This window comes from Frankliniella occidentalis, unplaced genomic scaffold (genome assembly GCF_000697945.3).
Source record: "Frankliniella occidentalis isolate FOCC.00 unplaced genomic scaffold, Focc_3.1 Scaffold8, whole genome shotgun sequence".
NCBI classification, from domain to species: Eukaryota; Metazoa; Arthropoda; class Insecta; order Thysanoptera; family Thripidae; genus Frankliniella; species Frankliniella occidentalis.
Window position 1 is genome coordinate 3,080,766 of NW_026267138.1, and position 12,480 is coordinate 3,093,245.

General features: G+C 37.7%; 3 protein-coding genes across 11 annotated transcripts in view; 2 read left to right on the forward strand and 1 right to left on the reverse strand.

Moving 5' to 3' along the window:
* The window catches only part of LOC113208459 (multidrug resistance-associated protein 1), a 16,641-nt gene extending 10,364 nt beyond the window's left edge, over window positions 1-6,277 (forward strand). For 2 of the 6 annotated variants that reach the window (XM_052274732.1, XM_026425463.2), the window contains exons 21-31: window positions 2,007-2,227; window positions 3,611-3,700; window positions 3,795-3,885; window positions 3,954-4,062; window positions 4,207-4,339; window positions 4,427-4,525; window positions 4,654-4,803; window positions 4,908-5,233; window positions 5,337-5,451; window positions 5,546-5,625; window positions 5,709-6,277. In XM_052274732.1, the coding sequence (XP_052130692.1) occupies window positions 2,007-2,227; window positions 3,611-3,700; window positions 3,795-3,885; window positions 3,954-4,062; window positions 4,207-4,339; window positions 4,427-4,525; window positions 4,654-4,803; window positions 4,908-5,233; window positions 5,337-5,451; window positions 5,546-5,625; window positions 5,709-5,820 (1,526 nt within the window). In that variant the 3' untranslated portion in view covers window positions 5,821-6,277. Of the gene's footprint in view, window positions 1-778; window positions 1,000-2,006; window positions 2,228-2,605; window positions 2,824-3,610; window positions 3,701-3,794; window positions 3,886-3,953; window positions 4,063-4,206; window positions 4,340-4,426; window positions 4,526-4,653; window positions 4,804-4,907; window positions 5,234-5,336; window positions 5,452-5,545; window positions 5,626-5,708 lie in introns of all 6 variants that reach the window. The other 4 variants (XM_026425464.2, XM_026425462.2, XM_026425460.2 and 1 more) reach the window with 3 other exon arrangements.
* A 1,164-nt stretch (window positions 6,278-7,441) lies between these two features.
* On the reverse strand, window positions 7,442-9,764 carry LOC113208460 (acylglycerol kinase, mitochondrial). The gene is made up of 9 exons (XM_052274746.1): window positions 9,429-9,764; window positions 9,156-9,275; window positions 8,899-9,074; window positions 8,616-8,824; window positions 8,401-8,547; window positions 8,170-8,326; window positions 7,927-8,079; window positions 7,648-7,853; window positions 7,442-7,567 (listed from the first exon to the last, which is right to left on the reverse strand). The coding sequence occupies exons 1-9, from the start codon at window positions 9,536-9,538 to the stop codon at window positions 7,451-7,453; spliced, it is 1,395 nt and encodes a 464-aa protein (XP_052130706.1). The 5' UTR covers window positions 9,539-9,764; the 3' UTR covers window positions 7,442-7,450.
* Window positions 9,765-9,903: 139 nt separating this feature from the next.
* LOC113208484 (E3 ubiquitin-protein ligase HECTD1) overlaps window positions 9,904-12,480 on the forward strand; it is a 35,128-nt gene continuing 32,551 nt past the window's right edge. For 2 of the 4 annotated variants that reach the window (XM_052274712.1, XM_052274715.1), the window contains exons 1-3: window positions 9,904-10,086; window positions 11,068-11,119; window positions 11,567-11,706. In XM_052274712.1, the coding sequence (XP_052130672.1) occupies window positions 11,567-11,706 (140 nt within the window). In that variant the 5' untranslated portion in view covers window positions 9,904-10,086; window positions 11,068-11,119. The remainder of the gene's footprint in view (window positions 10,087-11,067; window positions 11,120-11,566; window positions 11,707-12,480) is intronic. The other 2 variants (XM_052274717.1, XM_052274722.1) reach the window with 1 other exon arrangement.

Here is a 12,480-nt window from a genome sequence, read left to right on the forward strand (position 1 = left end):
TTTTTGTTTTGTTTGGACCACTATTCTTGTATGTTTGTCTTTTTTAAGACAGAAGTGTAGGAGTTCAATTTGAAAAAGGAAATGTTTCTGTGTGAGTGTTATTGGGTTTGATCAGTAACAACCTTTTCATATCTGCTCTTGGATGGTAGTTCTTGGCCCTGGTGTTTTCTTGATGGTACCGGTAAAGTTCCACATGATTCAGAGCTTCTATAGATTTTTTTCATCAATTGCTTTGGTGTATAGGTATTGTCTTTGTTGCAACAGAGGATCGTCAAACAATAATTTCTTGTCAGATGTTTTTAGAAATTTGTGGGAGCTTTCTCTGTTTCTTTCTTTCTTTCGTTTTTTTTTTGTTTGTTTTTTCAAGCTTATGGAAAGCTAGAAAATTGTCATGTGTCCCCTAGTTTTGATTTTGAAAACCAAGATGTGATGTTATGTCTTGTAAGCGTTGCTTGAAATCAATTTTAAAGCTGTCATGCAGGCTCGCATGCAGGTGTTTCATAAAACGAACATAGAGGGGGAATGTAAGGATATAAACTAAAGACTATATTTTTCAAATTGTTATTCTTGTACCCAAGTGCTTGGCGGGTCATCCTTTTAAGTCTTTTAAAACTACTAGAGGTTCATATTAGCATTGCGGTTTTGAAGTCTCACAGTTCTTTAATTATATTTTTGTGTAAATATAATCTATAAATGAGAAACTTCCCCAAAACATTTAATGATTTGCAGTTATCAACTATGTTGAAAAATTCACCTTATTATTGTTTGAATGTTGCAGTGATTTCTGTTTGCTTCTCAAGCATCAGTTTAAGTATTGGAGCTCTAAATGCTGCAACTATTTTGCATCATCATTTGCTGCAATCAATCATCCGCCTCCCCATGATGTTCTTTGATGTTACACCTATTGGTCGTATCCTAAGCCGTTTCTCTACTGATGTCAACACTCTGGATTTGACGATGCCTGGAATCATTACGATGTTTCTTTCTGGCTTCTTCAGGGTACCATAAGAATATATATTATCAATAATATATGTGGGCTTTTTTCTTTTTGTGATTGTGTGGTATTTGTGTCTATAGCATTACTGTTATGCTTCTTCAGAGTAGCCAATTTAGTTCATATCTGGTATTGGTGTATCTTCTACTCGTAAACTTTCTCTTACCATTTACCTTTCTTTCTCATAACTTTGCAAGACTCATCTAATATTTTTAAAACATTGTCATACTTTTTTTTTCTTTTGATTTTTGGTAAATTTAGATTTATTTTGGACAATAATGGGCTTTAATATTTTTTTATGCTTACTGAGGATCACTGTATTTCCTTCTTTTTCCTCATAAAGCTGGGTAATACCTATAGTGCTGTACAATTGTGTTTTCCATACTGTGAAGTGGGAATCAGATACGTAATGGTGTCAAATTGAAAGTTTCAAAATCTATCAACTGTTTAAATTAACTGCATGAAATGCCTTGTACTGCATGGTTTGTGTTTCGGTTTCTTAAGAACCCTTCTGCATGAATACTTTTCATTGAATTGATCATTTCACGTTTAACTTCTTTTTTGATAGGGAACTTTGTTTTTGTCGATTTTGATTCCTCGGTTTAATAATGATAAAAATTGTTTCCAAAAATTGCAAATATGCATTGATATGTTGTACCATAAAGTACCCAGTACTCCAAATTATTGTGTTATTTTTGTATTGAGATATGCTGATATGCAATGTTTTATGCCACATCAAAATTGCATCATACATTAATCTGAAGAAAATGAATCACTTTTTGATGTGTATGCGATTAGTATAATAGAAGCCATGTAACTTTTTGGTTTTACATAGGTATTTTGTATCTTGGTCTCAGGTTAAAGAAAGCTGGCTGCTTTACACATTATTTTGTGTATATTCCTGTCTCTTATTTTTCTTCAGATGTAATTTCTAAGTGTGATGCTCATTCATGGATACTCATTTCATGGAAGTTGTAAAATTTACACAAATTATTTTGGTCATTTTTATCAGGCCTTGGTGCTCTCTTGGTTGAATTTACTCCTCGACTGGGATGTTTGAGGGCCAGTAAACTTATGCATGGCTTTCTAATGAAAGGCGCTATACATGCTCCTCTCACATTTTTTGATGTTACTCCTGTTGGCAGAATTCTGTCACGGTTTGGAAAAGATATTGATGTTCTAGACAACATATTGCCTCAGAACATATCGGACACTCTGTACTGTTTTTTTGAGGTAATCGGTTGATATTTTAATCTACTTGCTAATTGCTTTGATTCTCCACTCTTCTTTGTGCTAAGCTGGGGTGCCTCTTAGTTTACTGGTTACATTGAACAAAAAATTAGCTCTAGTGTGTGAAATATTTTCCCACCCATACACCACACGTTCAGCTGTGGTAACATCAGTTTTCAGATGTGTGCGAAGTATTATCAGTGCACATGAAATAATGGTTTTGTCCTTAATTCTGATACCTTGTGAATTTTTAGCATGCGCTTTTAAAAAATATTTTTCGTTGTAAGAAGCTCTTTGTCTATCTATCTACTACCTATCTACTAAAAGAACAACCCATGGCCTACAAAAGTAACTATCTGTAGTTATCTACGATCTTTCCAGCAATTGGGTCGTTAGCAATAGAAGTGACACCTTCGATTGGATGTCTCCTTGCTGCTCAGAAATTGCATACCTACTTATTGAATGTTTTACACAAGCCATTGTCATTTTTTGATACAACACCTATTGGTCGTATCTTAGCTCTCTTTTCTCGAGACATTGATATTTTAGACAATTGTTTACGTGCTCAAGTGACTGATACCATTTGGTGTTCTGTAGAGGTATGTTTAAAGCAAAAGCACATATAATTTGAATTTTCCAAAATGGGTGATAAATATTTTTGGTCGGAAATTAGTCATTATGTTTGATTCTTATTGGGTTTTATGTCCTCATGGTGCCCTTAAATTGTTTTTATTTTTTGAAATATCCAGATAGAACTTGTGTTCAGGTATAGATACTAGCTCTTGTAAAGTTTTATTGTTAAGCTGGTGTTAATGGAATGCATGGAATGTTATCCATTTTTCAAGATCCTGTCTGTCTGGTCTATCAGTCTAACCTCTGAGAAATTTACTGGATTGGTTCCACTGTTGCCTTTTTCTTTCTATCTATTCTAACACATTTTTCTCCTACACTCCTGTCGTATAGTTCCTTTTATCAGAAACACATGAAATGCCCATGAAATCTCCAACAGCCTTAAATTACCCTTTCCAATGTAAATATTGAACAAAAGTCACGGTGTTTAAAATTCTTGACATTTTTCTAATCTATGTATTCTATGTTAATTCAGACTCCTCAACCCATTCCATTTCTTTAGTCTAGTTTTAAAATTTGCCTTTAAACATGCATGTTGTTAAGAGCATGTTGTGTAAGTCTCTGTAGTTTGAGTTTGAAAGTAGGTGCTTGTTTTATAACTTCTCTTTGTGCTTCAATTTTGCTTTTGTAGTTGTGTAGGCTTCTTATCTCTAATTTGATCCATCTATCAATCTATCTAGTACTTTAAGTTGAATATTATTCAAATACTGCTGATTGACACATTTAATAAGTGTGATATTTTCTTTCAAATTTCAGGTGATTGCTACTCTTGTAGTCATCAGTTACAGCACTCCCCTTTTTATTGCTGTAATTCTCCCAGTAGGCATTCTTTACTATTTTGTACAGGTCTGTTTAACTTGTTTCAACTTTTTCAATTATTGCTTGCCATTACAGTAATGATACAGATTCATGGGCTTTTCTAACTACGCACCTCTTGCAGCGCTTCTATGTGGCAACTTCAAGGCAGTTAAAACGTCTTGAATCAGTTTCAAGATCACCTATATATTCTCATTTTGGTGAAAGTATTACAGGTGAGAGAGCTTGTTTACCTTTTATCAGTTTAAAGCACTAGCATGTATAATATATAATAAATTTCCAGGGGCCTCATCCATCAGAGCTTATGGAGTTGTGGACAGATTTGTCAATGAGTCGGAGGAGAAAGTTGACTTCAATCAAGTTTGCTTTTTCCCCAGTATTATAGCCAATCGGTAAGTAATTAGATCTTTTACTGAGGTTTTCATTTAGTCAGCTGTACATTATTCTGGATGATAGCTGTCTTGTTAGCCCCTCATTTGAGTAATTGTATTATTAGCTGTATTACCATATTTCAACCAAAATAATATCTTTTACAGGTGGCTTGCTGTTCGTTTGGAGATGGTTGGAAACTTCATCATATTTTTTGCTGCTTTGTTTGCTGTAATTAGCAAAGATTCTAGTCCTGACATGGCAGGACTTGTGGGATTGTCAATTAGCTATGCTCTTCAGGTCTGATACCTTGTGCTTTTGTTTAAAGATATCTTGAGGAAGGTATATTGTTTTCCAAGCCACCACCTTAAAAACTTTTTTTTGCAGATTACACAAACTCTTAACTGGTTAGTTCGAATGACATCAGATGTGGAGACCAACATTGTTGCCGTGGAGAGAATCAAAGAGTATGGAGAAACACCTCAGGTATGCTTAATCACAATTCATATCTACAGTGGCTTGCTCATGCCAAAGCTATTGAAACCAACATGACTGACATTTTAAATAGATCTTGTGATTGAGATAAACTAAACTTGTTACTGAATTTATTTTAGGAAGCTGCTTGGGAAAACCCCAATAGTGTTGTCGACTCCAATTGGCCTCAGGAGGGCAAGGTTGATTTTAAAGACTATGAAGTTCGTTACCGGGAAGGTCTGGATTTGGTTTTGAAAGGCATTAACTTCACTGTCAAAGGTGGTGAGAAGGTAAGAACAGAAATTAGTGATAAATTAACTCAGCTTTTATTTGTTATTGTTTTGTAACTTTTCATCTGTTTTCTCATTTTTAAAAATTCTTATATTTGCTTTAGGTGGGCATTGTTGGTAGGACAGGTGCAGGAAAATCTTCGCTTACTCTTGCCTTGTTCAGAATAATTGAAGCTGCTGGTGGTCAAATACTTATTGATGGTGTTGATATCTCAAAGCTTGGTCTCCATGCCTTGCGTTCTCGTCTCACAATCATTCCACAAGACCCTGTTCTGTTCTCTGGATCAATGCGCCTTAACTTAGATCCGTTTGGATCATTCAAAGATGATGACATCTGGAGAGCATTGGAGCATGCGCACTTGAAGTCTTTTGTGAAAGGGCTAGCTGCAGGTTTGGAGCATGAAGTCACTGAAGGTGGTGAAAATTTGAGGTGAGATATATCTGTTAACCTTCAGGATTTTCCAGTTTGCCTATTACAATCTGTAACAGAATAAACCTCTATCTATCTTTTTCATTTTGATCTATCTATCTAGTGTGGGGCAACGACAACTTATTTGTCTTGCGCGTGCACTGCTGCGGAAGACCAAAGTTCTTGTACTTGATGAAGCAACAGCTGCTGTAGATCTAGAAACCGATGATCTGATTCAGGTACATACTACAGTACTGCTATCCTTTATTCTTTGGAAAGCCCCCATATCTAAATTAATTGACTGTTTTATTGTTGTTGTGTTTTATCCCACAGAGAACTATCAGGGAAGAATTCAAAGAGTGCACAATTTTGACAATTGCACACAGACTCAACACCATCATGGACTCTGACAGGTATTAACACATTAACCACTCTAGGGTGATTCCATCTTGCATTTGCATTGAAAAATTAAAATTTGAAACAATTTTTGTTACAGAGTACTTGTCTTGGATCAAGGTAAAGTGGTTGAGTATGAATCACCCGATGCCCTGCTGCACAAGAAAACTTCAATATTCTACTCCATGGCAAAAGATGCGGGGCTGGTCTGAACAAAAATTTCCAAGGGAAACTGAGCTGATATCAAACTTGATGTATTGTGGCATCATGGCAATTTTTTCTGTGTCCCTGTGTTGTAGGATGGCATGCTTGCAAGTTCCTCTGATGCTTTTTTCCTTTCCTTTTGAAAATCTTAACTGTTGGGTAACATTCTTTGTTTACTGCAGTAAATGGTTTGTACCAATGCAATATGCATAAGGAATTTAATTTTACTCTGTTGTATATTCAATCTTTTATGGAAATCTCAATTTGCTTACTTCCCTCTGCTTTATTTAATCATTTTATTGTGCTTAAAAGACACAAGTTATGGGTACTGCTACATGATACGGCACTGCTGTAATGAAGACTGAAACTGCAACATAGTACTTTCCTTCATGATTGATAACAGTCCTTGTACTTACAAAGTTTTATCACATCTTTTGTAACCTTTTTTTTTTTTCTTTTTCAAAACTAAAATCTACACTATACTCTTTTATGTGTACGTGCTAAGGCTAACGTACATATTCTGAATCAACCTGTGCCTTCACTTTGCTGTAGAATTTAAATTGAGAATTTCATAGCCCCTTTTAAAAACCTAATCTAAAAGTAAGTGTTTGGTTGCCCAGTGGTAAACAGGTACAGTCTACTGTTAACATCACAGCATGTCCAAAGACCAAGTATAAAGTGTTTAGTTTTGATCATGAAACTAGTTTAGTGGTAACAATCCTACAACTAGCAGCCTTTACAGACTGTACTACGACAGTATTCTCCTTTTCCGACATTTTGTTGTGTAAGAACTATGACTTAATTTTTGTAAGTACCCTTTTCGCAAGGTATTCTTCAAGCACTTAAATGTGCAATGTTATCTTCTCTCTTAAGATTCTGTTAAAGGTGGTGTGTGCCTTTTAGACTAGTGTTGTGATGTGAGTGCACCATTGTGTGTTTGCAAAAGGTCACATTTTAACACATTTGAGATTCACTTTATTTTATAAAACAACAATTTTTAATTTAGTACAAATATATATTGTAGTGTAAAACTGTTTCGGTATTTGGAGTATAGGTTTCTATTTTAAAAGGACGGGCCTATATTTTCTGCTACCCTGGAACAAAAACATTCTAATCTAATGTCAATTTGAACATTGTGTTCTGTGAATTGTAAAATGTATTTAAGCCTGTTGATCAGTTAAGTATAGTTAGATGTAAATGTGTGCTCAATATGACTGTGAATCTTATGTTTGCAATCCTGTTTATAAATGCCATTTTCTATTAGGTATTTCTTATTTCATCTCTTAACAAAAGGAGGTTGTAGAACAAACATAGATAGTACATCAATTCAGAAAAGTCATTACTGAGTCACAGAATGTTTACCTTTAATGTTAAGTGAAATGTGATAAGTAGAAATACTTATACTTATTTTGTCTACAAGTGTGGTTGGAACAGGGGCTTATTGCATATTCGAATGATAGATTTTGTATTTTACTTTTCTTGCCACAATCATGTAAGGAGACTGTAACCCTAACCCTTTTCCTCCTCTCCGTCCCTCATCAAAAGTGCCTGAGGCTACTGCCATTACTTAAATAAATAATTAATACTCCTGCTTTAACAATTTTTTTTCTTAAAAACATTGCAAGGACATCTTTTGCATTAATTTATTTGAGCATTTACAGGACAAAACACTTTAATTAGATTGGGTAAAAGAAGAGCTTGAACAGCTTTAACCTCGTAATCTTCGTTGTCAATAGAAATCCATCGTTCGACTTCCTACAAGCAGAAGAAATGTTACTGTTGGGTAAACATGGAGGGAGCGCAATGTAACTTCAAACAGCTTAATAATTATTCACCTTCTTAGAATTCTTGTTGGTTTCTTCTCCATTGGGTTCTAAACTACTGTTCACATTTTCGAACAATTCTAATGGTGTTTGAGAATTTTCTTTGGGGTAAAGTTTAACTTCTTTCATTAATATTTTTGTTGGACGTGAGGGACTTTCGCCATTTTCCCTTCGCCATCCCTCCCTCACAAAGTCTTCATAACTGAATTCGCCGGGTCCTGAAAATGGCATGCAAAAAGTAGTAATATGGCTCAAGCCCACAATTTTTCAATAATTTTGTATGAATCCTACCATACGACAGTTGGAGGTAAGGAATTTTTTTAGGTACACTCAACACATTAGTTGAAAGCAGGGAGAAATCTGTTGTCTTTACATCAATATTTTCGAATACATTGCATTCCTCATTTACTTTCTGGCTATAGTCGTATTTTGTGGTTGTTGGTCCTAAAAAATAATTTGATAAATTTTACAAATACACAATGAAAGAAAAAAGTTTCATGTCCAACGCAGATATTGGGTTAGATAATATTGAACCTGGTTGTCTCTTTCCAAATACACTCCACCATGACTTGGACTGGGCCTTTTCAGGATGTAAATCAATTCTATCACCATAGCAATTCGAACAACCTTCACATGGTTTTGTATATTCCAAATTTGCTTGGGCTTTCCAAGTCACGCCTTTTGATTCATCCTAAAGATTATAGAATTACATTACTTGACCTCAATCGGTATTATATGTCATTAGTTGCAACACCTTTACCTTACCTTGAGGCCTGTAAATAAATATGAGGCATAACCCTTAATGCCTCCAAAATACCAATATTTATCTTTTCTGGCATTTGCGTCTCTAAAAGCTCCCCACTCCAGGCCCACTAAACCATAAACTGGTTTACTCTCTTCATTTTTATCAGTCTGCAAGGATTGAAATTGTATTACTGCAAAGGTACTAAGGTTGGCTCAGAAAAGTAAAAAATACTAACAGGAATGACTTGGAACTTGATGACATCAAGTGGTCTGGTAACTTCTAAAATAACAGCCATAGTTGCATCTACAACATGTTTTATATGATCATCAGCACTTTCAGCAAACACTTGCTTTGCTACTGAATTAGTTTTCCCAAGAGGCAGCACACCGAAGGGGATTTTCCTGGCTACATCAAATCCATCTTGACGCCGAAGTAGACCGGTAACTGCCTAAAATGAGATAAGCACTCATTGAAATTGCAAATGACTAACGCTCAGCCCTGAGTCAAGAGAGAAAAACTTGCCTCAGACAAGGTTCCATCACCTCCTGCAACTATAATTGCATCAGTAGCTTCTTCTAGTTTTTCTACCAAAGTTCGAGCTTGACCTTCTTTCACTGTTACAAGCAGGTTCACGCTTAATCCTGCGAGATGTAACAGGGGTGCACAGTATTCTTCAAATTCCTTTTTCGCTCTCCTGCAAAATCAAAAACAATTTGTTTCATAGTAAAAGAGAAGAAATAAAGTACTAAAAAATGGAAGTAGAAGGATTGCAAACCGTTTGTTTGCAGCTGGATTAAGAACTACAGTGACGTGTCGTGGTCTGCTATCAACTGGTATGGCTGCCTCACCAATTTCCTTTGCAGCTTCACAATAAGCTCTCATCATTTGTCTACACCTACACAGGTTGAGGAAGGAGAAAAATATATTATCTGTTACGAAACGTTTGTTTAAGAAAGGATAATGTGTAGATGAGACATTTTCCCCAATTGTGTTTTCCATTTCAAGTTGCAGAGAGTAATAAGAAATTCATGAAAGCGGATTAACTTACTCGTATGAGTGCAATCCATACTGGAAACCGTACGTCAAGGCAACTGTACCAAAAACTGTTTTCTTCCAATTGTTTCGCAAAGTTTTGAAAACTTTAACAAGTTTAGCCATTATTGGTAACTGGGCGTTTTGACAGTTATGAATGGATCAATAGTTAAAAGATCTAGGATTGTATGAAAAGAATAATAAAAGGGTGCGAGATGTTGGAAATTACAGCGTTTATGCTACCAGTATACAAGCTGAACTATTGTAATAAGAAATAAAAGTCTTCTTTTTCATTCCTTACTTAACCTACAACCAGAGCATGGTAAATTGTAAACAGACAGACGAAACTTCGTCATACTATGAGAAACAAATTCCATTTGGTTGTTTAGTCTCGCTCAGGTCTCTCCCAGAAATACAATACCAATACGTTTTTAACGACCGTCAGCTTTTTTCGTCACGTGACATCTTTCGTGACGTCACGTCACATGTATTTTCCAGTTGCCAGTGCCATTGCCTTCGTGCACAAGAGAAGTGCTCGATCGTTGAAGCAAATGCGTTAAAGTGAAATTTTTACGGGAAATAGCGAGAGGGCTGGTGTTGTGTGGATGGTGTTTTTCTCCGTGTGAAAGTGTGTGGAGATAGAGCCCGAAGATGTGGTATTAAATTGTAGAAAGGTATGAAGTTTCGTAGTACGTAACAAAAATAATATAAGATGGCACTACCTCCACCGAGTTAGATTATCTAACTTCAGGAAGGGGTACCCTGTTCCATTTCTATTGCAAAGTTTGATGGCATATGGTTAACCAACGTTTTCCATTATTTCTTTAATTTGGTCGAATGTTTCGCTCCAGACCCACTCCACGCTAATGTATGGGACTGTGGCCTAGCAAAACTGAGTAGTAGTATGTTCGCTGCTCCTGTGTGGCAATCAAAACAAATCCAGCTAACACATGCTCATTGCATCGCTTAGTGTCCATTTGGTGTCCGTGATTTTGGTTTTAAATTTTGCGTTCATTAGTTCTACTGAGCGAAATTCAGGAAACATTTGTGACTGATGCTCACTCTGACTCAAATATCTTCAAGCTCAATCGCCGTCACATCAGCTGGACTTGTGCTGAGAGTATTATCTGATTTATTCTGAAGTTTAACACTTCAGCAGAAATGGTTGTCGTTGACACTTAATGTCACCCAGCTGTCAATTTCAATGCTTTTCCCATCAACCTTTGAATAAATAATTGAATTATGAAGAACAATAAGAGTGAGGTTATGGACGTTCTTTCATGTGGAACACTGGTTTTTAGGTCATTCAGTGCTTTGACAAACTTTGCCAATTTTAGGACCGTTCTGCTGTATAATCACCATAAACATGTCTCACAATATTTCACATTGTCTGATTAGTTTCCTATTGTATTTTATTCAATTCAATTATTTACCTGGATTGTGTTATTTGAATGAAGAGTGCCTGTCATCTCAGTTCAGATCCCAATGTATTTTTTCAAAAAATTCATTCAACATCATTTTTGTAACTATTGGCTTAGATTGGTTTAATTCTTTGTTAATTTTTTTAAAAGTTTTTAAAAAAATTCTTAAACTGTTTATTTTAAGTGACCTGATATATGTAAACACTCACATCCTTTCATCATTGTTCATTTCAGCCCATTGGTGTGGCTTTTTATTCCTTGCTGAATACCTCTCCAAACCACCAAGGTATGTTTATTCCTTCTTTGTTTTGTTAATTTAATCTTACGGTCATTCAACCATTTGCCGTACTATTTATTTATTGTTTTGGGTAGATGTCCTGGGTTCGTGTACTGTCTGTTCATTTTTGCTTTGGAAGTAGTCTGGCAGCGCAGCTAGAGAGGCCTGCAATGAAACTGCCACTTCTTCTGAAGCGAAATTGTATGGACAGCAATTGTCTCTTATTTAATTTAGAAGCAGCTGCTATCTTGTTTCACTGCCAAGATAAATTGTTTTATTGTTTTTAAAAATTTCAAGACCAGTAATTTTGTAATCTTTAGAAGCTGCTCTTTATTTAAACTCTATTTTGATTGAGGAAATTGTACTAACCAAAAGCGAGGCAATCTTAAAACTGATGGATCGCTCTTGTTTTTTATTTTCTTCTGTAGATTAATGTCGGTGTTTGTTTCTTCACAGATGGCGGAGGTAGACCCGGAGCTGCTGCTGGAATGGCTGAACATGGGCCAGGGCGATGAGAGGGACATGCAACTCATCGCTCTGGAGCAGCTGTGCATGTTGCTTCTCATGTCAGACAATGTTGATCGCTGCTTTGAAAGGTGAGTGTAGTGTTCCTCAGTGCCGTCACATATTCGCCTGTCCCAATCCCGCTCATCAATCGGAGTACAATCCCAGAGTGAGGCGTAATATGTTCAGCCATATGGCGAATTTGTGAAATGGGAGTGGTTGGTGTAGGTTGGCCTGAACCTGCGCCCTGCGCGGCCGGCAGTGTGTCTCGAGTTTGTAAATTAAATTTGGACGTGATTGCGGAGTGTGGCCGGGGGGGCAGGCCGTGTGACAAGACAGTGGTGTGGCACTGCCTGTGGCACTCAGGCAGGACCTTGGCCGTCCCGCCTCGGCCTCAGCCCTGGCACCCCTCCAATGGACCCGTCGGCTCCTCCCAGCCCGCGGCCGGGGGTTGGTTCAAACACTCGAAAGGGTTTCCCCCGGCTGGCCGCGGGTGTGATACCAGCTGCTCGTCGGCTCCCCCGGGGGGTGACGGTGCGGCGGGCCGCGGGGCGCCCTGCGGCCGGGTGTGAGTGACCGCTGCTCAGCTCGGCCGTGTATTTCGACGCTCGCCCGACCTGCGTCCATTATCCCATCGCGTCCGCTGTGGTCCGCTGTGCGCGGCTGGCGCGGGGCGCGGCACTTGGCGGCGGCCGGTCCTCCTCCTGGCACGCTATAGGGCCCTGGTTGCACAGGCAGGCCCTGAGGCTGCCCGCGGCCCGCGCCTCGCGGTCACCCGCGGCCCTAGCTGCGGCGGCTGCCGCGCCGCGCAGCGCCCCTCGACGCGCGGACTGTGGACTCGACTCCACCCACCGCCCTCCCCCCGT